The sequence below is a fragment of the Microtus ochrogaster genome, chromosome 7, assembly GCF_000317375.1.
Source record: "Microtus ochrogaster isolate Prairie Vole_2 chromosome 7, MicOch1.0, whole genome shotgun sequence".
NCBI classification, from domain to species: Eukaryota; Metazoa; Chordata; class Mammalia; order Rodentia; family Cricetidae; genus Microtus; species Microtus ochrogaster.
In genome coordinates this window covers 44,344,377-44,370,931 of record NC_022014.1, presented here as the reverse complement: position 1 = coordinate 44,370,931, position 26,555 = coordinate 44,344,377, and the positions used below count along the sequence as shown (strand labels likewise).

Sequence of the window (26,555 nt, the reverse complement as noted above, 5' to 3'; positions counted from 1 at the left end):
GGGCTGTTCTCACTCAGACCTAGGGAGTGGGTAGAGAAACAGATTGTTTGCCAATGAAGCAGGGAACCTGAGCAGCTCTGGTAGGATTGCCCAGTCATGGGTATCTGTGGTGAGCGTCACAAAACACCATGAGCCTACAGTTGTTGACTGAGATTTCTGTCCCACCTGTCCCACAGCCATTCAGTCCCAAAGAAACACACAGAGGCCTGCATTAATTATAAACTGGTTGGCCTAGTAGCTAAGGCTTCCTTATTAACTAATTCTTACATGTTAGCCACGTGGTTTGGTGCCTTTAATCAGCGAGGCATTCTCATATTGCTTCCTCTCTGTCTGGTGACAACTGCAGACTGAGCTTTTCTCTTCCCAGAATTCTCCTGTTCTGGTTGCCCCACCTTTATTTCCTTCCTGGCTAGTGGCCAATCAGCATTTTATTAAAATACAAGTGACAGATCTTTACAAAGTGCAAGGCCATTGTCCCACAGCATAGGGTCATGGACTCCTGAGGGAGAAGAAGTAGCAAATAAAGAAAGAGTAGCCATGGCAGGGGTGGGCATTGCTTCAGAGAAGGCAAGGGGTGGGCCAAAGGACAGGGATAGCAGAAGGATATTCCACATCCTCTGGGCTGTCACAGTCTCCACAGTGGCCTTCCAATAGATGGAGAGCCACTATGGATCCTGTGCCTGGTGACAGGCAGTGCTGGACCCCTTACGTGGTGAGTGAGCTAAGCCATGGTGTTCGCCCCCACAGATATGTGTGAAGGGACCAAATGTGTTCAAAGGCTACTTAAAAGATGGGGACAGGACAAAGGAGGCCCTGGACAGCGATGGCTGGCTTCACACTGGAGACATTGGGAAATGGCTGCCGGTATGTGCGTTTGGAGGCTGGTGTCCCGCATGTCAACGATGAGTGGGTATGAGATCCAGGTCACCGAGGGGGCAGCTCTCCATATGCACCCCAGACTTGTCCCAAGCTTCCTGCTCCTGTTGCCCCAATAACAGTGGCATTGGCCTGTGTGGAAGACAGAACTTGGGCCTTAAAATCAACTTCCTGGATTTCAGGGAAGGGTTTGCAAGTGTGTGGAGCCTGGTGGATAAGTAGAAGGAGGTGTATTTCTTGAGCAGATCTGAGAAAGACAGTGTCTTAGTTAGAGTTTCATTGCTGTGAAGAGACGTCGTGATCACGGCAACCCTTATAAAGGAAAGTGTTTCACTGGAGCTTGCTTACAGGTCAGAGGGTTAGTCCGTTATTGTCCTAGCAGGAAACACAACAGCATGCAGGTAGACGTGGTGTTGGAGAGGTTACTGAGAATTCTATACCCAGACTGGCAGGCAGCAGGAAAAGAGCATGCCACTGGGCCTGGCATGGGCTTCCAGAACTCCAAAACTCACCCCCCCACACCGTAACATAGTTTCTCCAACAAAGCTACACCTACTCCAACAAGGCCCCAACTCCCAGTGGTGCCACTCCTTCTGAGCCTGTGGGGGCCATTTTCATTCAGACTGCCGTAGTCAGGGGCACTGTCCCCAGTGGAGAAGTCGGTGTCTGGAAAAGGGAAAACCAGGGAACTGGGGAACTGGCGGATACCGGATACTGGCTGCTTCAGCTCTTTGACCTCTGGAAGTTGATGTGTCACCTTGAGAAAAGTCACACTCCTCTTTTGGGCCACACCCTGGCCCATTTGTAGAAACTGGATCTTCATAGCAGTCTACGAACTCCCAGCTTTTTTAGCTCAAACCAATTTGCCTCATTCTCTAATTTAAATTTAAATACATTATTTATGTGTTCTGTGTACCTGCGTGCTTGCGTGTGAGTGTGTACACCATAGGGACTGTGCAGCCAGAGAACAGCTTGATGTTTTAATTCTCCTCCTAGCATGAGAATCTTGGAAATCAGACTCGAGTCCTAAGCCTCGACAGAAAGTGCCTTTATCCACTGAGCCGTCCTTCTGGCCCACATCCCTTACTTTTAAAATAAGGATAATAGCATTGTTTGCCGCTGCAGTCGTCATCACAAGAAACAAATGAGATTATGGCTACTAGCCCTTAACAGTGCCTGGCATGTACCAAACAGGAATACAAAGGAAAAAAATGCTGTTGCCAACACCCAGAGCCCTTGCCTAGTGTCACTCAGCCAGGGACCTCTTCTGTGTGTCTGGAAAGTTGCTGCTGTTTGATCAGAATTGAAGTGTTGAGTTTTTCAGACACATGAGTGATGCTGAGCCCTCCCACAGGCTCTGGGGCCAGGTGAGCCAATTTGCCTCTGCTTGGGCCCGTGCACTTGTCCTTGAGAAACTCTCATGCTGGTGGCAGACAAGGACAAGTCCCCTTGTGTTCCCTGGAATGGGGACTCTGCTCAGGGAAGGCATATATTTTTATTTTTATTTTTGGTGTGAGTAGGGTTGAGGGAAGAAGCTGAGGACAGGAACTCACTGGACTTGACTCTCCGGTCAAGAGAACAAGAGAAAGTAAAAGGGACCATCAGGACAGTTGGGACAGGATCAGTAGACAATCAGAGGCCTCCAACCAAAGGCCCACGGATAAGTGGGAGAGGGGCCAGAGAGGCCTGTGGGGCATGGACACCTGTGGAGGAACAGTTGTCCCACAAGCCAAGGAAGTTTGAGACTCAAGGCCCTGCACTCATAACAGCCCCCTTGCAAGGTCCTGCAATCAATTGTATTATTATTTTGCTTTTATGTATTGATGAGATGGCAGTGATAGATTATTTTTGAGAAGGTATTTCTGTATAGTCCTAGGGATATGACTGGCCTCAAATGTGCTGCCATCCTCCTGCCCCAACCTTCCAAGTGTTGGGATTACAGACATATACTGGTTTCTGCATTAGTTTTTTTCATAAAGAAAGAGTCTCAGAACCATACACACTCAGAGCTGAAGCACTGAACATGAAAGGAGGCTCCCAGCATTCAGGGTATGGTGAGAGGTGAATAAATAAATCCTTGTGAAGGAGCTGGTGTGCTCAGACACGAGAAACTCAAAAGCTGCCCAGAGCCCGTGGAGTCAGTATCAAAAGTCATCATAATTTCTAAATAAGGGCTGAATATTAATTGAAATTATTCTTACATTTGAAATAAGTGTTTATTCTTTCTGTCTCTCATGTCAGGCCAGTTGCCTTTCATGGTTTAACTTCATCTTAGCTATGAACACTATTTTTCTATACGCTGTGTTTGGCCTTTTTGTTTCTACTCATAAACAAGATTGATCTGTAATTTTTCTTTTAAAATACGACCCTGGTTTTGGTGTCAGCTTATTTGAATGAACGGACGAGTGATGTTTTTGTCATCCCCCACCCCATTTTCGGGAAGACCATGTGAAAGGCTTCAGTGCTTATATTTGAGAGGTATTTGTGTTCGAAAAAAATATTGTTTTATAGTAATAGATGAAGAAGGCATAGTCCTCTAATCCAGTAAATCCACGTGGCTGTTGGGGGAGTTAACTAACGTGTCTGACCCTCATTTTCCTAATTAGAGGAACAGAGGTGACAGCAGCCAGCTGTTGCTATGGAAACCAAAGAGGCTTAGTGTAAGGGCAGCGTAGGAGATCTAGCCCCAGTGTTGAGAAACACAGGCCTGCTTTCTTCTTCTCTCCTGGAGAGATTGCTCTGGCCCTGGAGGATAAGCAGATGGAGTGGGGATGAGGGACTGCAGGGGTCTGTCTGTCTGTCTGTTCAAGGTACAATGTCCATGGGAGAAGGAAGAGGTTGATGCGAGAGGGGTCTGTGAGTGAGGATTGATGGGTCTGAGCCAAGAGAGAGAGGTGAAGCAAACAGGGACGACCCCAGGCTGGGTTAGACTTGAGAAAATGATCTCCAGGAGCCTCATTCTGGGTGAGCTGTATTCGGGGTAGACAGATCTTCACACCCTGATGGGAGTCACTGACCAACAGTGAGATCTGGGAGCCTATCAATGAAGCGATCTAGCAACTTTGAAAGCATGTGGAAATGGTTATCCCTGGTGTGCTGTTCTCAGAGATAATGAAAGTACAGCATCTACTTAAGCAACCCAGGAACTCAAAAAGGTCCCGGGTCAGTGAGGTGAACAGGGTCTGGGAGGCCACTGGCACCAGCCCTCCATGCCAGTGGATACTGGATAGACTAGGGCTTCCAACACCATCTGGTAGCAGAAGAGGAATCTGCCGTTCACCAGGAGATGGCAAGGGCACACCCGGGTTGAGGCAGTAGCTGGGGCAATAGACCTAGTGAGGTCAAAGAGAATAAACCTGGAGATGCTGGCGAGGGAAAGTGGAGCTGGAGCATGGGCCTTGGCAAGAGGAGCCCTGATGGGGCAGAGATGGAGCTGAGCAGAGGCAGATGCATGCCTGCTTCTGGGGTGAGAGTGACTGGGGAAACGGAAGGGTCTGGTGAGGCTGATCCAGAAGAAAGGATGGCAGATGCTCAGAACTGGCATGTCACCCACCTGTGGTGGGCGATGGCTCCCTCAAGCTCCATGCAACATCTCTGTAACACAGAGCGGAGCAGCTTGTGCTGGGGTACACAGGGTAAGTCTACACTAAGGAGGCAGGGTTCAAGCTTGGAAATGGGAGTGCTTTCCTAGGACGCTGTCTGTTCAACTCCACAGGAGGGAACGCTTAAAATCATCGATCGGAAAAAGCACATATTTAAACTTGCTCAAGGGGAATACGTTGCACCAGAGAAGATTGAGAACATCTACATCCGGAGTGAGCCTGTGGCACAAGTCTATGTCCATGGGGACAGCTTAAAGGTGAGCGATGGTGCTCCAGCCCTCATGCGCATACTGGCCTGCTGAGAAATCCAGATTAGGTTGTGATTTCTAGCAAACTGCCAGGATTCATCCATGCATTTCAGGTCAAGAGGGGAAAATTCTTTAGAAGAGAGAAATTGTGGCGCTTGAGAGTCTAGCTCACTGGGTAAAGTGTTTGCCGGGCATGCAGGAGGAAGTCCTGGGTTCTGTGCCCAGCACCACACAGAACCAGAACATGCAGGAGCAGAGGCAAAAGGATCATGAGTTTGAGTCCAGTCTCAGCCTCAAAGCAAAAATACAGAAGAAATCTTGATTACTTAGGGTTTGGTTAATTGCAATTAAGGCAAATGAGTTGCTTGAAGGTACAGAAACAAACATTTCTACTAATTTTAGCATATTTTCACTAACTTCCAAGGGAGGTGAATTTCTTGAGGCAAGATATTAAATAAAAATTCAGTATTTTTGTTTTTTCTTATTGTGTGTGTGCGTGCGCGCACATGTGCACGTGTTGCTGTGGGTTGAATTCAGGGTCTTCCTCTTCCTGCATACTAACCAGACAGTATGCCTCTGAAATACACCACCCTCTAAGCCCTGCTATGCAACTAAACTGTACAGGTAAATGGGTATAGTGTTGCAAGGAATGTGCCAATGATAATATCACTTATCAGTACTAAAATGTTTCCGGTCAATATCATTTAGATCACAGTCAGAAAGACCAAAAACATATTCTGTGATATTAGAGTTATTGACTATTCTATCCTATGCATTTGCTTATATAATTAAACCTTAAATCACTTTTAAAGAATAGCCAGAAAAATTAAAACAGTTCTTTACAAATAATTTTGAAGTAGTTCTGAAGTTCTGGGAAATGTGTTTGACTTGCAGACTTTGGATCAATAAAGTTGTTTGATTAGTATCCTCCAAGATGTGCAAATCTGAGATTGACATGAGAATCAGGGGGATATATCAGAAATTGTGTGTGTGTGTGTGTGTATATGTGTATATGTCTGTATGTGTGTGTATGTATATGTGTGTATGTATGTGTATATGTGTGTATGTATGTGTGTATATATATGTGTGTGTATTATGTGTGTATGTATGTCTGGTGTATATGAGTTTGATTTTTGACTTTTGGTATTAGAGCTTGAACCCATTCCTCAAGCATACTAATCAACTGCTTAGCCATTGAGCAGCCCCATGTCAGAAGCGATCAGCCAGGACTGTGTGGCACCCTGGTGGATGTGTTTTATAACCTCTGAACAAATGTTTCATAACGGAAGACTTATTTTTAGGAAAGGGTGGAGTCTGAGAATACCAAGAGATTAGTTTTAATGCCAGACCACAAATGACAACTCTAAAAGCTTGTGTCCTGACTGTGTTTTCTGGTGGGCTTTGTAGGCCTTTTTGGTTGGCATTGTTGTGCCTGACCCTGAAGTCATGCCTGCATGGGCCCAGAAGAAAGGAATCAAAGGGACCTTCCAGGAGCTTTGCAAAAATAAGGTCTGTACCCCCAGGTGCTTCCTGACAGGCTGCTGAGCGTTTTATGAGTCACATAATGAGGGGACAGGAAAGCTGGTGACAGTGAATTTAAATGTGTACAGAGTGTCTGGTATTACTTTACACATGGTAGGACCCTAAACCAGGCATGTGCCTTTTTGTAGTTGCTGAAGTTATTCCTGTTTTCTTTTTAGAAATTGAGAAAACCATTAAATCCTTAGGTCCAGGGGCTACCACACAATTTATCTAGCCTTCTCATTCCCTGGCCTGAAAGGGAGCAGTCTAAGAGGAGGTGATTTGTCCCAGGACACAGATCCCAGGACACAGATGGGTCACAGAAGAGTCAGATGTGAACACAAGCTTTCTGAGCCTTGCCAAGAAAAGGTGGATCTCATGTGCACTGAGTTAAGAGATAGTGATAGAATGGAAACAGTAACACTGTTCTTCCTGCTTAGAGCATCCATCGCTCCTACCGTCACAGAACTGCCTTATGGCATATGTCTAGGGAGGATGTTCGATGTTTCAGCAGTAGACATAGGCTGACGTCCTTGGTCCACTTTTCCTCGCTGAACCCTGAGCTCGCATGGGGTAGCAGCACTGCCAGGCTGACCAACAGAAAACTTAGAATAAAGCATGCCCTAACACAGTGACCTCTTTGGTCATTTGCATCCCTTCCTCTCCTGGTGAGAGATAGGCATTGGCATGGTACCAGATTACCCTCAACAGGGAAGGGATTGAGAGAGTATATGTCTGCTCCATCACGGGTTAACCTTAATTCAAAACCCTATCCCTTCTATCCCATTTTGAAATGCATTCTTATTGTTTTGCTTTCATGGTTCAATTCAGGAGTTGAAGAAAGCCATTCTGGATGACTTGGTGATGTTGGGGAAAGAAAGCGGACTCCATTCTTTTGAACAGGTAACTGTGATCTTCCCCACACCCATTCTATCCCTTTGCATCGTAACACGGTGACCCTGCCCTAGACTCTCTCCTCTGTGATGTGGCCCGCTAGGAGGCTAGATACCAACAGACTCCCAAAGGCCTGTTTCAAGGCAACTGCAACTGCCTGCTCCTGAACTAAAATACGTCACTGGACAAGTAAGACTGTGCTTGTTGTCCCCACAACCGCAGGCGATCGTAAGGCTGAAATAGAAGCCTTGCTGTCTCTGGAAGACCACGTGGGCCTGCTTGGGCTCCCAAGTGCCCTACCTTATTTTTACTTTTGTGGATACTGCCTTCTTGGCAGCTTACTTTCTTAAAGACTTACTTACTAACAGCCCAGTGGCCTCCTGCAAAAGAGGAGAAAACAAGGCACCCACAAAGAAAGGACACTCAGTTCCCCTGAGACCTACTGTAGCTAGACTCAGCACTGAGCATGCTCAGTCCTACCTCATGTATCATCTATGTGCTTGAGTAAAAGCCACAGAGAAAAAGGTTCCAAGCAGAAAATAGTAATATACTGATAGACATTTTCATTCCTTGGATTCTGAAATAATTGTCTTTTATAAAGTCAGCATTTCATAATTTTGTGGTGTGGGCAGGGGATGACCGTGAGATGGCCCAGCAAGCAAAGGTGCTTCTTACCACACTGGGTGACCTGAGTTCAGTGCCTGAGTCCCATATGATGGACGGAGAGAACCAGCTCCTGAAAGTTGACCTCTGAACTCCGCTCATGAGTGTTCATATTCATTCATATAGAGAGACAGGGAGAGATACACAGAGAGAAATAGAACAAAGTTTTTTTTCAAGAATTGCTTTTCACCAAGCACGGTGGGCACATCTTTAATCCCAGTGGGAGGCAGAGGCAAGCAGATCTCTGTGAGTTCAAGGCCAGTCTTGTCTACACGGCAAGTTCCAGGACAGCCAGAGCTCTGCAGAGACATTCAAAAACTAACAAACAAATGGTTTCCATTAAAAAAAATGTCCCAAAAAAATAGTATGAGGAATCTACAAGGCTTAGGAGAATTTTTAAATTTTGTATGCTGGTTTGATGATAGCGTAGAACTATTTTTAAATTGGTTTTAAATGTACAATTCTTATGTTTAATCTGAAATTAAAATGTCTAGGTACAAAGATTTTTAAAATTTTTCTTTTTTATTCTTGTTTTTCTTGGTTTTGGACAGGGCCTCATGCTATAGTAGTTTTAGAACAGGACAGGCTGGCCCGCTGCATGTCACATAAACCAGGATGGTCTTGAAGCCATTGCAATCCTCCTGTCTCAGCTTCCCAAGTATTAGGATAACAGGCATGAGCAACCTACCACACCCAGCTATGGTTTTAATTTCTTAATTTCAAGACGAAGAAATCTAAAATAGTTTCCGTGTTTGATACTGTTTTCCTCTTGAAACTTACGTGTCAGTTAAGCCAATTTGAGAAACAAGCTTTCATTTGTCAGTAGCTACTTCAGGACAGCCAAAGCTGAATATGAAGTGTTCCTGCTGCTGCCTTTGCTTTTTAGAGTAGAAGGTCCATTTTTGCCACTATGATTATTTCAGTCTCCAAATTTGGTAGGATTTATTTTGTTGTTCTTCCTTAATGGGGATCTGTGTGGCTAGATCACATGTCCATGTGGTCTAGGAGCTACCCCTGAGTGATTCCAGACCCTGTAGTCTGGGGTGATTTGAAGGACAGACTCTGAGCCACCTGGGGACAGCCTTGTGAATTCCTAAGCCCCACACGCCCTCTGTTGGTGCTAGGATGCATGACTAGCACCAGAATGATAAAACCCTGCACACTGGCATTAGGGATAGGCGTGGGAGAGGTTGAGAGGATTGTGTGTGTGTGTGTGTGTGTGTGATATTCTTAAGGTTATTTTAGAAGAAACCTTCAATTAAAATTCCACTGTTCTCCTGTTCTCCGTTGCCTTTGGTTAGAGCATTAATGAGAGGCAAGCGATCTTGACTTTCTGTATGCCCTTTCCGCTCGAATAATCTGCCCTCACCATGGTAAACTCAGATGCAGGAAAGTCATGTGACATCCCAGAGGTCTTTAGCTTTATCACCAAAGTTGTTACATCTTGGTTTTCTCTGGTCTCATTCTCCTCGTTCCCTGCTCTGTGGCATCCTCCCCGGCACAGAATTAGCATGTAGCCTCAGCTGACCATAGCAAAACAAGCAGCAGGGCTCCTGCCCAGGGGAAGGTATGCTCCCAACATGGGCCCCCCTTCCCCTCCTTCACAGCAGCTGTCCCAGTTGAGCCACAGTCCATTTTTGTCTTGGCCTTTTCCCTTTTCAAAAACAAATGGGCAGAGGCTTGAGGTGTGGCTTAGCTGTCAAAGTGCTCGTCTAGCATGTAGCCCTAGGTTTGATCCCCAGTACCACACATACTAGGTATGGAGGCCGTGTGCTCTTATAATTCTAGCACAGGCGAGGTAGATGCAGAAGGATCAGAAGTTCAAGGCCATTCCAACCACAAAGCACGTTCCGGGTCAACTGAGGCTGCAGGAGACCTTGTTTCAAACAAACAAACCCAAACCAAAACAGTTCAGCCCGGGATGGTGGCCCACACTTGCAGCCCCAGAGCTGGGAGGTTAAAACAGGAGGATCAGAAATTCAAGGCCAGTCTGAGCAATGTAGAGAAACTCTATCTCAAGGTGGGGAAAAGAGACAATTAAGGGTTAGCTCAAAACACAAAGAACAGCATAACTAAGTCCAGAATCTAAGTCATCCTTTGTAAACTTTAGTAGTTAAAATTTATTGAGTTGGGTTGATTGCACTAAACTTTGAATTTAAAAAATGAATTTACTGAGACATAATGTCCAGAACCATGCAATTCTAAGGACTAGGTAGGCCATATGACTTACAGAGGTCTTTGAAAGATGTATTTTACTAGTAGACAGGTTGTTCTTAAAATATCCCATCAACAATGAAACAATGTAGCTGACTAACAGATATTTGAGCACATTTAATTTTCATCTAATAATGTTCTTAGTATTTGTGTGCCTCATTGATTTGCATAGACAATGAACTTTGATATAATAGATTTTTTTTTCAACTTCTAACCAATGGACCTCTTCTTAATCATACCGTATTTCTTCTTATTGAAAGGGATAGTTGTTGAATCAATTTAGGGGTGGATTTATCATTTTCCTGATTCATAGAAATGTTTTATTTTTCTTGTTTTTCTGTCTTTAATCTTAAATTATTACCTACAAGCAAACTTGAGTTAATACCTTTGAAAAACTGAAAGTACTATGGTTCTTCATACATGCACAAGTTTATGGTTTTGTTGTTGTTGCTTTTTTAAAAAATTGAGAGCTTATATATTTTTGTTTTATGTGTATGGGTGTTTTGCCTGTATGTATGCCCATTCACTATGTGTGTGCAGTACTCTCAAGAGGCCAGAAGAGGGCACCAGATACTGTGGAACTGAAGTTTCAGACAATTAGCTGTGAACTGCCGTGTGGGTGCTAGTAATGGAGCCCAGTAAGAGCAGCCAGTGCTCGTGACCAAGGAATTATTTCTCCAGCTCCTGGTTCATGTTCTCATGAGATGACATAAAAAGAGACTTTGGGGATATTACACTCCAATGCGATGTTTAAATGTTACAATTTCTTCTAATGAAAGTTCTATAAATCTCATTTTGGTAACAAGTTTCAAGAATAAAAAAGCTAATGTTAGGCATTTTCTTTCTTATTTCTTCTATAAGATGTATTAAAAGTTAGAAAGAGCCAGGCATGGTAGTACACTCAGGAAACAGAGGCAAGTGGATCCCCGTGAGCCTACATAGTAAGTTACAGACCAACCAGAGCTGCAGTGAGAGACACTGTCTCAAAAAATAAATGTACGTACATACATACATACACACACACATACATTCTCACATGCACATGAGCCTAGAGACATGACTTGGTGGCTAAGAGTTGTTCTTCCAGAGTACCTGGGCTCAATTCCCAGCACCCACATAGAGGCTCACAACTGTCTGTAACTCCAGCTTCAGGGTACTGATGCCCCCTGCTGGCCTCCACAGGCACTGCATTGCATGTGATGCACAGACATACATGTGGGCAAAACACTCACACACGTTAAATAAATAAAATTGGAAAGTCAGCTTCATGGACATAAATGAAGATTTAAGAATCGTTTTTGTTGTTGATGTTTTAAGACAGGGTTTCTCTGTGTAGCAGCTCTAGCTGTTCTGGAACTCGCTCTGTAGACCAGGCTGGCCTTGAACTCACTGAGATCTGTCTTCCTCTGCCTTCCAAGAGCTGGGATTAAAGGCGTGTGCCACCACACCTGACAAATATTCTCTTTTGTAATACACTCATGATTAGGCAACTTTATGGAAAGCATATAATTGCTTCACAAAATGAATTCGTGCCTTATTGTTGACTCTCTCCTGAAAAAGCCCAAAGTCTGTTGCCCACAGTTAAAGTTATCATTGACAATTGTCTGACCTACCTACCTTCCTTCCTTCCTTCCTTCCTTCCTTCCTTCCTTCCTTCCTTCCTTCCTTCCTTCCTTTCTTTCTTCCTATCCACTGCCCAGACTTTGGGTCACTCGAGTCGGTTGTATGGGTGTTTGTGGAAGAATGCAAATGGACCCAGGGCAGCTCCTGGTAGCCGTGTAGCTGCTCACTGAGGGACAAAATTGCCAGCTGGATTCAGGCCTCTGACCTGTTTGACCCTCTTTCTGGGGCTGAACCTGGTGGTACAAGTTCAGGCAGGGCAGCCCCGCAGGCAGCTGGGTAGAAGGGCTGCAAACTCGATCATGCTTCCCCTTGAGCCCTTGTCCCCTCACAGCCTCCACACCACCTAAGAGGCATCCTGTAGTTCCCTCTGCACTTTCTGTGGCTGCTGCCATCACAGCTGCATTCCCCTGTTGCTCCTGGACTGAACGCCCCCCCACCCACCCACCATGTACCACTGGAAAATCAGAATGATGGCAGCCAGGCTGCAGACATTTTAGCCTAGTCTTTGCATCTCCTTGGAAAAATTATAGTAACTTCATAAACAAAAGAAGGTAGGAGAGCCATAGGGTGGTGTTTCCCTGCTATCCCAAGATGGGGAAGTAGGGAGATCAAGAGTTCAAGGCCATCCTTAGTTATATAGGGAGTTGGAGACCATCCCAAACTATCCAAGACTATGTTTCAAAAGAACCCAAATGAATAAATCTAAAAAGTTTCACCACAAAATGGTGGTTCCTAAACTTAAAAAGGGTTTTAAAAGTTATTCATGTTTATTTTATGTGTTTGTTTTCCCTGTGTATATATGTCTGTGTACCATGCGCATGCAAAGTCCACAGGGGCCAGAAGAGGGTGTCAGAAACCCTGTAACTGGCATGATAGATGGTTATGAGCCACCATGTAGGTGCTGGGAACCAAGTCCTAGCTCTGTGCAAGAGCAGCGAGTGCCTTTGACCCTTGATCCATCTCTCCAGCCCTGTAATTTCCAATTTTAAAAAAGTAGCTCATAAAATGTGCTCTTCTGTTAGTTTGGGGCCAGAGCTCAAATCTCTCTAACTTCCCCATCCTTAACCACCTGACATTCCTGCCTTCCCGTCTTTCACCCCCACCTCCACAAGCCTCTTTGTCTCTATCCCACCCCAATCTTCCTATCCCTGACTCTCATACCCCATGTCATACCACCTGGGAAGGAGCTCGTGTGTATTTCCTGCTTTTCAGTATCCCAAGCTTCTCCCTTGGGACCTGTTACAACTTCACGTGTTTTGGGACGGTGTATGTGTGATAACACACGTGTTTTGGGACGGTGTATGTGTGGTAACACACGTGTTTTGGGACGGTGTATGTGTGATAACACATGGAGGGGAGCAGGCTGTATTTTTAAGGAACAAAGACTTGCAGTCCTTGTCCTGAGAAATCCTTTCTGTTTCGAGTAGCAAGCCAAATTGAGAGAGTGTTCAATTACAGGAACTTCGCCTTTTAATGACATTCATATGAATGTTTGTGTACGTGAGGGTACTGTGTCCACATGTGTAGGGCACTTATAGAACAACCTCCGGTGTTATTTGCAAGAATGTCATCTGCCTCCCTTGACATGGGGTCTCTTATTAGCCTGGAGCTACACTAGATGGCCAGCAAGCCCCAGGGATCTTCCTGTCCCCATTGCTGGGATTGCAAGCATGTAACACCACATCTCCCTCCTTTTTTTTTTTTTTAATATGGGTTCTGGGGCTTTAACCCAAGTCCTCATGCCTGTCAAGCGATGACTTGACTGGCTGAACCACATCCCTAGTTCTGGGAACTTGATTTTGGAACACTCTATGAAGCCATCTCAGGCAAGAGCCTCTGATTTTCAGCCATTTAAATTGAGTATCCAGATAGAAGTCCTGGCAACATGTAACTGCCGGCCAGGGCAGCTGCACCAGCAGCTTCTGCACGCTGCTTCCTCCTTCCTGGCACGCCTTGAATCTACTCAAACACTGAACTCGATAAAAAAAGAAGCCTAAGTCAGGGTCATCCTTCATTTGCACAAGTTTCCTAGAGATAAGGATGAGCCTATTAGTGCTTAGCTTTGAAAAATTTGACATTTATTTAATGAAAATATAGGTTAAAATTCCAGAGTTTCTTTTAAAAGCCGTTTTAAAAGCCAGAAGTATAGTATTGTGAGAGATCTTTGTTTTGTTTTGTTTTTTGTTTTTGTTTTTTTGAGACAGGGTTTCTCTGTGTAGCCCTAGCTGTCCTGGAACTCACTCTTTAGACCAGGCTGGCCTCGAACTCACAGAGCTCTGCCTGCCTCTGCCTCCTGGGTGCTGCAATTAAGGTGTGCTCCACCACTGCCTGACTGCAGGGGCGGGAGGTCTTCTCTTGTAATTGAGGATTTTTGTTTTGTTGAGCTTTAGTTTGGTTTTTTCTTTGTTTTGTTTTTGAATTAAAAATTCAATGAATAGAATGAAGTTTGGGGGGGGGTTGTTGGTTTTTTTTTTGTTTGTTTGTTTGTTTTTTGACCAAAGAATTCTTTGTCATCTCTAAATAGCAACTTGCTGGCATGCTGCACTGTTAATATCAGAGACATCTCTCCAACCCCTTGATCCATCTTAATCTGGTTCAGCTTGCTGGCATTTACAAATTATGTCAAGAATTACCTTCAAATTTTCCAGGAAGATGTACTGCTCTTTACAGTTCTGCCTCTTCTAGATTATATGTACCACATGCTCCAGCCCACACTTGTAGTAGCTGGGGAGATGTGGGCTCCATTCCCTCCGCCTGAGCACATGCTAGGGCCACAGAGCAGCCTGCTCCAACCCCACTCTCACTGTGTACATCTGGCCAGAGCCTAATTGTTCTTCAAAGTTCACTTCAAACATCCCTTTTTAAAGACCTCGTCTGTTAGGATTAGTTGTGAATTGTCTCTCACAGGGTCATGTTCTGAACATTCAATTCCCAACCTATTTTGAAGGTCAGGGAGCTTTTAAGAAGCGAGACCTGACTGGCATAAGTAGGTCCCTGTGATCTTAGAAGGTCACAAATACCTCTGCCCTGGTCTAATGTAGTAATATGAGCGGCGGGGCTAAGTCCCCAGCACCCCAGCCGCTTGGCTAGCTTATGCCCCAAAATAATTACACGGAAACTGTATTCTTTTGATCACTGCTTGGCCCATTTCTATCTAGCCTCTTCTAGGCTAACTCTCACACCTGGACTAGCCCATCTCTAATAATCTGCACGAGGTGGCTTACCAGGGAGATTCTAGCCTACGTCCATCCTGGGTCAGAGCTTCTTCGCGTGTGTCTGCTCGGGAGCAGGGAGCATGTCGTCTCTGTCTGAGGCGTCTTACCTCACTTCCTCTTCCTCCCAGCATTCTGTTCTGTTTACTCCTCCCACCTATGTTTTAACCTATCAGGGCAAGCAGCTTCTTTATTTAATTAACCAATGACCTTCCTCCATCAGTCTAAGTCTCTGTTTTCTGCTTGCCACCATGTGAACAAGCTGCCTCTTCTTTCCTTCTGTCACCGGTGGGACCACTGTGTTTCCTCCATGAGGGACTCCGTCCCTCCAGCACTGTGATCCAGGAGATACTAGCCTTCCTTTAAATAGTTTCTGTCCAGTATTTTGGTAATAACAATGAAAAGAAACATAAAATGAAACACAGTTCAAATACTGCCGAGCCTAAGGGATGTGGTGTCTCGGAAGGAAGTGTAATCAACTCACGCAGAAAAAGCTGGCTGACACTCTGCTGGGTTTTCCTCCTTTGCATCAGTGGAAAGATGGACGGTCCCAGGTAGGTACAGGTCCTCAAAGACATAGACTCCTGTCTTTCTGCTTCTCTCTATTCTCTTATCATGCTGACTTTTCACCCCATGGTGGCAAGGTGGCTGCAACAGCACCACTCACGTTCAGTTAAGGAAGAAGAGAGGAGGTGGAGGCAGCCATGTCTGAGTTTTCTTTCTTAGACCAAATACGGATCTCATGGCAATCCTCTAGCTTCAAAGCAGAGCTGAAAATCCAAGAGCAGGACTGTCCTCGTGTGTCCTCTGGACCCAAACTAGATCAGGGTTCTATTAGCACAGGGGGTAGTGGGGAATGGAAAACAGAGAAGCTCCCTGTGCTCGGCCCTGTTGTAGTTATGTCCGACTCTGGCATCTCTCGTTGGAGTGGAGGATCTCTGTGAGTGAGAGATATTTGTTTTTCTTCCTATCCCTGATACATAACATAGCACCTAGGATCCCTGTGAGTGAGAGATATTTGTTTTTCTTCCTATCCCTGATACATAACATAGCACCTGCTCAATGAATATTGGTTATAAGGCTATTCCTGAATCTGAGTCTGTATTTCACCACATACATTTTGATATAATTTTAAAGTATATATTACAGTGATGTTTATTTAGCCTAGCTCACTCTTTAATAATATGAGTTATTAAACTCATTAAACAACAAAAGTCAATTTGGTCCCAGTTAGGAGGACACAATTTCTTAGAGGTTGTACCACTCCAGTGTTCAGATACAATATTCTCAAAGAACTGCCTGGGAGTCTTCCTGCTGGAACCCAACATGGCAGAAGCTCTATGAGACACTCGTGGACCAACCCTCCATCCTTTTGTGTACTCGCTTCACCTTGCAAAGAGCTTTGGCCTGAGGAGCCTTGTAGACGTAAGTCACAAACGATGCCACAGCAGTTTGGAATTATGATTAATAGGGTACTATTTATTAAAGGGGGGAAAAACTTACAGATCACCGTCAGCCCTCTGTACAACCAGGAAAGGAGTCTAGTCGCCAGCCGAGCAGGAAGTGAAGAGAGCGAGAGAAGGAAGTGGCCGCTTTTTTAAAGGGAGAGAGACCACGCCCCAATAGGCGGGTATCTCAGCCGCTATAGGCTGGAGGAGCGGAAGGACCTCCCGCAACAGAGCCTGGCTCTGCCTCATAGAAGGCAGCAGTGAGAACACTCGGTAGATCCCTCCGTGCCCCAATCTAAAAGACCTGATGTAAGTCCAGGGCATGGGCTGGGATGTAGCTCAATTGGTAGAGTGCTTGCCCAGCACATGCAGAACCCTGGATTCGACCCACAGCGCTGCAGAAACGGGTGTAGTGATGTCTACCTGTCGCCTCAGCACCGGGGAGGAGAAGAAAGGAAGGGGATCAGATGTTCTAGATGATGCTCAGCTACCCAGTGAATAAGGCCAGCCTGAGCTACATGAGGTCCTGTCTCAAAAAACAAAAATGTCCTCAGCAGAACATTGTTTAGCTCATTGTGTTCCCCCTGCTTTTTGCACTCTTGCTTTATAGAAGCTTTTCAGTTTGAGGAGGTCCCATTTATTAATTGTTTCTCTCAGTGTCTGTGCTGCTGGGGTCATATTTAGGAAGTGGTCTCCTGTGCCAATGCGTTCAAGTGTATTTACCACTTTCTTTTATAAGGTTCAGTGTGGTTGGCTTTATGTTGAGGTCTTTGATCCATTTGGAATTGAGTTTTGTGCATGGTGATAGATGTGGGTCTATTTTCACTCTTCTACATGTTGAAATCCAGTTATGCCAGCACCACTTGTTAAATTTGCTTTCTTTTTTCCATTTGATATTTTTTTCTTCTTTGTCAAAAGTCAGGTGTTCAAAGATGTGTGGATTGATATCTGGGTCTTCTATTTGGTTCCATTGGTCCTCCTGTCTGTTTTTATGCCAATACCAGGCTGTTTTCAGTACTGTAGCTTTGTGGTAGAGTTTGAAGTCAGGGATTGTGATGCCTCTAGAAGTTCTTTTATTGTACAGGATTGTTTTGGCTATCCTGGGTTTTTTTTTTGATTTTCCATATGAAGTTGAGTATTGTTCTTTCGAGTACTATGAAGAATTTTTCTGGGATTTTGATGGGCATTGCATTGAATCTGTATATTGCTTTTGGTAAGATTGCCAGACTATTGTCTTGTTTCCAGCAAATGGAACATAGCCTTCCATTCTTAGCTCTTCCCAAAGCCATCTTTCAGTTTTTCTGGGAGACCTCTTTCTACAGGGCATGTGAGCCTGTGCCACTGCACTCTTTAGACTTCTCAGTCCTTTCCTCTTGTGTTTGGGATAAAATTTGACCTTCTCCACCACTGGGCTGTCTATGCCTTCAGTCTCATTCCTCCCACCCTTGACTTTCTTATGTAACAATAAGAAGCCACTTAGCCATCGCTTTGGAAACCATGCATCTTCTCAACTGCTGGTTTTGTTCTTGAGGACTGACTGTACCCTCAGTTTCCCATTTGCTGTCTATTTGTTTATGATAGGGTCTCGTGTATTTTTTAAATATTTATTTATTATTTATTATGTATACAATAGTCTATCTGTGTGTATGCTGAAGGCCAGAAGAGGGCACCAGACCTTATTGCAGATGGTTGTGAGCCACCATGTGGTTGCTGGGAATTGAACTCAGGACCTTTGGAAGAGCAGGCAATGCTCTTAACCACTGAGCCATCTCTCCAGCCCTGGGTCTCATGTATCTTAAGTTGAACTTGAAATTGATGTATAGTCAAGGGTGAACTGCTGGTCCTCCTGCCTCTACCTCATGAGTTCTGGCTATGTGACACCACACTCTAGTTTTATAAGATATTAGAGACCAAACCCATGCATCATACATGGTAGGCAAAGCACTCTACCAGCTAAGAAGCATCCCCAGCCTCAACTGTTGCTATTTTTTTAAATACTCACCTGATTGTGAAACCTTTCCTGACTATACCTCGCTCTTCCCTAACTCAGATCTATGCTCTTCATTCTCTGTACATCATGTTAAGAATTTCCCAGTGTCCTTCAATCTGCTCTGTAAACGCTAACTTACACCACTGCGGGTGTTGGTATTCTCAGTGCCTAGCAGAACAAGCAACCTGTTTGTGTCTCTTGAGTTGCTGAGTGACTGAATGGATGGATGAGTGGGTGACAAGAGGGAAGGGTGGCTTTCAGACACATCAAATGGACTGAAACGTCTTTGAATCTAATTTTGACTTAGCATGGTGTGATAAAGTCAGGATCCCTATTCCTTTACGCCTGTTTATTTTTACCACAAATGCTATAAATTCTGTGTTTTATTCCTATTAAAGATATATTCTGTATTTAATTTTTAGGTTAAAGCCATTCACATCCATTGTGACATGTTCTCAGTTCAAAATGGTTTGCTGACACCAACACTAAAGGCTAAGAGACCCGAGCTGAGAGAGTACTTCAAAAAACAAATCGAAGAGCTTTACTCAGCCTCCATGTGAAGCTCACGGAGGGTCCTACTCCGTCCAATGAACTTCGCAGCAATATTACAGTTATTCCCGAGAGACAGGAAGCTGAGTGACGCAGCTGAAAATGAACGAGCACCCTTGCGACTGAGCCTTTCCTGACCCAAGACGTCTCTAACAATATTTTCTCTACCATCACCAAGTACACTTTATTTTTATTAAATGATATTGTAGCAAGCTGCTAAAAAATATCACAAATGGCAATGTAAAAACAAATCAAGACATTTTCTCAAGAACTGTGTACCACTAAAAGTAATATATTCGCAATGTTCACAGAATTCCATTAAACATAAAGGAAAAAAACATAACTGATATATTGTACTTAATTATTTGTGGAATATTAACTAGATACTGCGAATGTCTAGGCAATGTGGACTACCTCATTAAATAACTGACAAAGATCACAGTTAGATCAGACTCAAAACTTAGAGCAGGAAGTAGGAAGTCATGCCCAAACAAAACACGTGACCTGACTCCCATCCTCTATCATGGCCATCCCTGTTGATGAAAGAGCCTTCCCTCTGATTTTTACTTTTATTTATTAAAAAAAATGAAAATGTAGATGTTCTTTTTAAAATATTATATTTATTTATCAACTCCCAAAGGTCTTTCAGCACATTTTCTCATTTCTCAAGCTCACTGAAATATCCAGAATCTATGTACAGATTCTATGTGTGCATTTATGGACTTCTTACTATAACGAAGTTCAAAAGATGTCTGTTGACTGCAGCAAATGGATTCTTGGCAGACACTTAGGGGAAGGAACTCAGTGATTTCTCAGGGTGGGTGACAGTTCGTGTACCTGTGTTCCTGCTAGAGTCTTCCCCATTTCCATTTTTAATATGTCTATACCAGGGCTGGGAAACTCAATATGGCTCAACTTCTGAACATTTTTGCTTTCTTTTTATATGACCGTAAAGGCAGACATGAGGAGGAGTAGATGCTATTTCTGAATGAAATAACTCTTCAATGACACTTCTTCAGAATTTTCCTAGAAAACTACTTAAGGCCAACATAGAAAAAGACCTGCTAAGGTATAATTCCATTCTTAGAATCTCTATATGCTACTAAGTTTGACCATTAAACCTTAATTGTACCACATATTTAGATGCATCCTGAATCTAGATGCCAAGATTCTGATGTCACTAAAAGCCTGGATTCCATGGACAGCTCAGATTGTATGCTTGGAGGAGGGCAAGCCCCTAGGGAAGTCTCTCTCCTCTGATGGAACAGGACTCTGAAAGTATATGAAGAATTCATGCAGTTCGCGTGATCTTTCCACGTAGATATATAATCAGTGTGGCAGGACAAGAACTCCTTAGCCCTAGAGGAAACCCAGCATGGTTTGTAAGTGAATGTTGTCAGCACAGCCTGCATGATCACACAGGCCTATTGGGTGGTCCCAACCTGTTTGTAAGCGAACGCTATCAATCAGAACCTGCATCATTGTGCAAGCCTGTTGGATGGTCTATATCAATGTTGGTTTACACGTTTCAGTCATGTTGAGTCTTGAACTCAGCTTTAAATGATGTAGTTATTCAGGTACTTTTTTAAAATTCAGGTACATTCCTTGGGTATAATTTCTCTGAAGACTCATTGTTGCACCTATAAATTTGGCTTTGAATAAATGATCAGATTCTGTTCACATTAATGTCTTTCACAGTGTGGAGGATCAGAACCAGGGCCTTGCACATGCTCAGCAAGCGCTGTGCCCCTGAGCTCTGCTCCCAGGGTGAAGTGAATTTGAAAGACATTTCTGACTAGACAGATAACACATCCAGAGCCGCATGTGAGAAGCACAGGCTCTTTAGATACTTCACACATATTTGATAGTTAAAATTGAAGACCATTACCTGAATTAGAAACTCATATTATTTTAAGGGCAAGGAACTTCGCACATCAAATAAAAGAAGCTGCTTTCCATTGTCTGACTACTTGACGAAAATTTCATAGTTGGCTTTGATTCCAGCAGAATTTTTGAACAGTGCAATTTAAGCAAACAATTGAAAAACTTATCCTTATTATATTTATTCTTTGTTGCAGTTAGATGTGATTAATTGTTAACAACCTTTGTTTGTTGTTTGTTTCTCAAAAGATTCTGTGTTTCTATTGAAAGTGGCAATCTGTGTGGGGGCTATTTATGGGAGGGCGCAGATGTGCTTAGAAAGTTACAGTGGGCCTTAAGTTCATCACATATCTTCTTGCTCCTCTGTGAAACACTACTTAACTTTGTAGCAAGAAAGAAATGAAACAGTATGTTATTCAGTGAAAAACTCCTTGTTTCAGATTTCTCAATCTTATCTCAGGTGATGAAAAACAAATTAGTGTTTCTCTTTAACCAATATAGGAAAAAGGCTAAGCACTTAAGACTTGTCAATAATCCCAGTGGGCACCATATACTGTTTAAAGTCTAGAGGCCACAGAGACTTGATTCCTTAATCGTAAATATGTTCTTAAATGTTTGGCATTTTTTATCTATTTGTCACTCAAATGTGTTACTAATTCTCACATTTTTTTACAAACCAACCCAGTTGGGGTAAACACTGTAAAACAGATATATACATTGCCCCATTTGCCACAAAGGGTGTCTTTATAGGTAGTATTGAGACTTCCCCTCCAGGTGGCAGAGAAGACTGACTGGGTGTGATCTGCAGGCCTAGCTCCGTGTATTAGGATCTTAAACTCAGAGGTTCAAGGAGTAGCCATACCCTGAACAGGGAACCCCCCAAAATTTCCATTGAGAGTTTTACAGACAGGTAATGTTTTAGCAATTTGAAAACAACACTTAAAATTGATTGTATTGCCTATGAAAGAACCAATGGTCATTAATTTTTCTGCCATAATAAATGAATTGTTTTTTATGTTTTACACATATTAAGCACAAGTGTGATACAGTTATTTAAAATGCAAAATACTAGAAAATGAATGTTAAGAATGGAAATATATATATATATATATATATATATATGTTTTTTTTCGAGACAGGGTTTCTCTGTGGTTTTGGAGTTAGCTCTTGTAGACCAGGCTGGTCTCGAACTCACAGAGATCCGCCTGCCTCTGCCTCCCGAGTGCTGGGATTAAAGGCGTGCGCCACCACCGCCCGGCTAAGAATGGAAAATTATATTTTTTGCATGAAGACAAACTCCTTACAAAATTGCTTAATATCTCAGGACAAAAGAATGAATAATCATATGTAAAACTGATCAATTAAAAGTTGGCTGTTTTTATTTTAAGAAAACACTACAATGATAAAAAGGATCCTGACAGTCTTAAGCTCTTTCTTAAGTATGCTGCATAATCCTGCCTGTGAACCTACAAATAATGCCAAGAGAGAGAGATCAGCAAACATGAGGACCAGTCCCCGAATGAGAATCTCCTCATTTAGAATATGTTAATGGTTGTACTGCGGAGGTGATGCACACTTAAAAATGTAAGCAAGCGTTTCTAACTCTAGTCCCAAACACACAGGGTTTTCAGGAGGTAATACGCCACTTAAGCACTCATCTGACTGCTCATTTTACATTTCCTTGTGAAATCATTGCAATGATTGCATGGGGAGGGGAAAATGGCTATTTTTGAAGAATTGCTTATTCTACTTTCAATTTTTGAAAATCAAGGAATTAAGATATTACTTTTTAAATACGCATAGATGTACCTTAACTGTAATTATATTTTAGTTTGCTTTGTTATAACGGCATGAACATCAGATACAAAATGCACTCATGAACACTTTTGTAAAAAATAAAGTTTTTTATTTCTCAAAATTGTTTATAATTTCTTTCTGTATTCTGTGCCTATATGATGTAATTACCTCATGGGAATGTATTTGGTAATCATCTATATGGTATATTTAGTACCCAAGCATGAAACTTTTGCATCAGCATATTCTTCATCACCTGTAAGTTTTCTCAAACTTTAAGCAGTTCGACATAATTAATATTGGACAACTTACGTACACTCAGAGGCTATCCTTTGTGCAGGCCTTTGCTGGAATCCACCTTGCTATTACCAAACATGTCCTAGATTTTAATAATTTTCAGTCTTCCAAAGAACAATAACTCCTCAAATTTTTCCATCATGATGATGGTCTTTAACATTTCCACAATGTCATCAAATCAACTATAAAGTTAAAGAAAGATTTTCTTTCTTTCTTTCTTTCTTTCTTTCTTTCTTTCTTTCTTTCTTTCTTTCTTCTTTGCGAGACAGGGTTTCTCTGTGTAGCCTTGGTTGTCCTGGAACTTGCTCTGTAGACCAAGTTGACCTTGAACTCAGAGACCCACCTGCCTCTGCCTCCCAAGTGCTGGGATTAAAAGCATGCACCACCACTGCCTGGCCAAAGACAAAATTTCTTAAAATGGTTCACTCTACCACGTCAAGTCTGTGCAGATTCTGTCTTCACGTATTTGCTCTTATCTGCTTCTCTCTGGTCTCACAACTATTTGTATAGCCTAAGCCACCTTTGTTGTTGGTTTGAAACAGTACAGTGCTTTATGAAAGCAGTCGTCAAGGTTCCACTTCACTTTCCCAGGTTTTGCCATGACATCTTTCTGAACTGAAAATCTGGTCACAACGCTTTTCTTCCCATTATTTCTTTAAATCCTTCCCATGGTTTCCAGAATGAAGTTCTGACTCCCTGCTTCAGTTCACAAAGACTACTGTGTCTTCTCCTGCCACTTCCTTATGGAGTCTTGGCTCCAATCGTACCAATGACTCTCCTTCTGCCTCTATGCCTTGGCTCAACTTTTGCCATTTTTCTTTGAAAATTAAGCTTTAGGGCTAGAGACATAGCTCAGTGGTTGGGAGTACTCAGTACTCATACAGAGGTCTGGGGGTTGGTCCCTAATATCCACATCATGGCTCACAACTCCTGTGCTTGTCACTCCAGTTCCAGAGCATCTGATGCCCTATCCTGGCCTCCACACTTTCCTGCATCTACATGGGACACATGAAACTCACCCAGGCACAGACATACCCATATTGAAACAAAACAAATGTAAGCTCCAAGCTTAGAAGCTTTCCAAGTGATTCATTGGTTGATAGTCTCTTTGCCCCATCCCCACTGGGACAGTTACTTCAGGTTTTAGCTTCAGTGTAAAGAGTATAGCCAACAGTAGGTGCTCAAGAAATGTCTATTAAAGGAAAATCCCCATGGCCCTACTATATGTTTCACTGAATTATGACTGCAGTATCTAAAGCTATAGTTTATTTTTTATCTATCTTTGTAATTTCTTCCATTCTTGTAAACTAAGCACGTCTAAACTGCTTTCATTTAGCTCCCTGACATCCATGGATATCACTGTAAGCAAAGCCTCTCAGTATAATACTCCATTAATCAAACAAGCACAAACAAACAGATTATGCCAGTAGATTCTCTTTGGGTTTCAAGGACTGCAAACCCCACACACTGGTTGTTTACAAAAAAAAATAATAATAAAAAGCCTTCTTCAGAAATCTCATCCACATCTGAAGCTTGTTTCCCCATAGAAGTTCAGATGTCTGACTGTTGCTAATCTAGTCTAACTCAACATGTGTTGCACCTGAACATGGCCAGTGAAGTTCCCGGGAAGCCTCATTTGTGAATATTTGCACAGGCTGTTTGCTCTGGGAGATGGAGAAGAGAGAGCGATGACTGAGTTGAGATGTCTCTGCCTACCTCACTTTCTTGTGGGGAACTTGTTTCTTTTCCCTTAAAAGTATTTTATTTTGGTTCTGGTGTTAAGTCCGTGCACCACCTTGTGTGCAGTGCCCAAGGAAGCCAAGAGAGGGCATCATATCCCCTGGAACTGGAGTAAACACAGTGTTTACAGGTTTACAGGTTTACAGGTTTACAAACCCTGATCTTCTGGAAGAGCAACCAGTGATCTTAATCACCAGCCCATCTTTCCAGTCTGTCTTTTATAGGGTGGTTCGAGGGGAGGCTGTAAACAAAACATTCTGTCTCAAGTTTCTTCCCTTCTCTTTACCACTAAGAACTGCAGGTACCTCTCCTTATTGCTCTTGCCTCTTTCCCTTCCCTATTAGGAGAAATGAAAGCATGACCAGTTTGCTAGACAAATGCCCAGGCAGCTATGCTACCTATGGCAACCACCTGCCTTCATGAGTTTTCCTGGGATTTGGTTCCCTCAGCTGGAAAGTGTGTGTCGTGCCTAGATGCATGTGGAGGCAAGAGGGCAACTTTTAAAAAATTATTTTTATTTTGTGTGTAGGAATGTCTGTGTCCAGGAAGGTGAGAAAAGGGCATGGGGTCCAGTGCCAGCCTAGACCATAAATTATTTCTTGGACCAGCAGGGAGGCATGGGAATAAAGACACAACTCACATGGGTTTATCAGGAGGGAGATTCTCAGTGATCCCTCATGAAATCCTGAGTTCACATCCTGAAAATTCACCCACGTATATTCTCCAAACAGCTTTTATACCAATACGTAAACTGAGGGGGAAATTCATTAGTAGTCTGTCTCCGAGGTAACCAGGTGAATGTCTGAGGTCATGTCCACACCTATCTATGCCTGCTTGGTCACACCTCCCTATCTTCCTGCTCTGTATGCCAGCTCTGTCATGTAGGCTGAATTAACATCTCTTTTCCAGGTGTCCTCCAAATTACAAAAAAGGAGCAGAACAACATTAGCATATCCTGACCGTTTGTTTAGAATGGCGTCAGTATGGAAGGCCAGGTGACCACCTGTGTGGCAGGTGCAACTTACCTGAAATTCTAGCTGCCATATGAAGTAGAAATATGGGCTTTTTAATATGGCCCTACACACGGGATCCCCCAGGACTGGAATGACAGACATTTATATTATATTTATCTGTATGAGTGCTGGGAATTGAACCTGGGTCCTCTGCAAGAGCAGCCAGAGCTTAACCACCTCTCCAGCCCCCAGAGAACAATTTTTATGAATTGGTTCTTTTCTTATATTGTGGGTTCAGGGGATGCAATTGTCAATTTTGCACAAAAAAAAACACTTTTAAAAGATTTTTTTTAAAAAAAATTATGTGTATGAGAGTTTTGTCTGTATATATGTATTGTACCACAGGAACCAGAAGGAGGTATCAGATCCCCTGGGATTGGAGATATAGATTACTCTAATCATCTATGTGAATGTCGAGAAGTGAACCCAGATCCTCTCCAATATCAGGAAGTGCTCTTAAGCCACTGAACCGTCTCTCCAAACCTCAAGACAAAGTGTTTTTGTCTACTAAGACATCTCACGGGTCCTAGTTCCTAAAAACTTTACTTGTTAGCACTTGGTGAATGCTTTCATTGGGTTTGGGGAAATGGGTCCCTATCTCAATAGAGTGCTTGCCTAGTTTGCACCAAGGCTGGAACCACTAGAATATAATTGGATACTGAGACACCTGTCAGTAATAACAGCACTTAGGAGGTAGAAACAGGAAGATCAGAAGTTTGTGATCATTCTTGGCTATACAGCCTGAGCTACATAAAACTGTATTCGGGGAGGGGAGGGGGCAGGAAATAACCTTTAGGGAGTTGGGCACTGTTGTGCATGCCTTTAATCCCAGCACTGAGGAGGTAGAGGCAGGTGAGTTCCAAGGCTCCCACACATCATTTAAGAACTGCAGTGGAGACCCAAAAAGATGAACATGGGATGTACTCACTCATAGTTGGTTTCTAGCCACAAATAAAGGTCAGTGAGTCTTTATTTTGATATCCTAAAGAA

At 43.2% G+C, this 26,555-nt stretch overlaps 1 protein-coding gene across 6 annotated transcripts in view; it reads left to right on the top strand.

The window, feature by feature from the left end:
• Acsl6 (acyl-CoA synthetase long chain family member 6) overlaps window positions 1–19,184 on the top strand; it is a 60,003-nt gene extending 40,819 nt beyond the window's left edge. For 5 of the 6 annotated variants that reach the window (XM_026780704.1, XM_005350071.3, XM_005350070.3 and 2 more), the window contains 5 exons: window positions 748–864; window positions 4,592–4,735; window positions 6,134–6,235; window positions 7,079–7,150; window positions 18,714–19,184. In XM_026780704.1, coding sequence (XP_026636505.1) covers window positions 748–864; window positions 4,592–4,735; window positions 6,134–6,235; window positions 7,079–7,150; window positions 18,714–18,851 — 573 coding nt within the window. In that variant the 3' untranslated portion in view covers window positions 18,852–19,184. The remainder of the gene's footprint in view (window positions 1–747; window positions 865–4,591; window positions 4,736–6,133; window positions 6,236–7,078; window positions 7,151–18,713) is intronic. The other variant, XM_013347257.2, reaches the window with a different exon arrangement.
• Window positions 19,185–26,555: the final 7,371 nt, after the last annotated feature.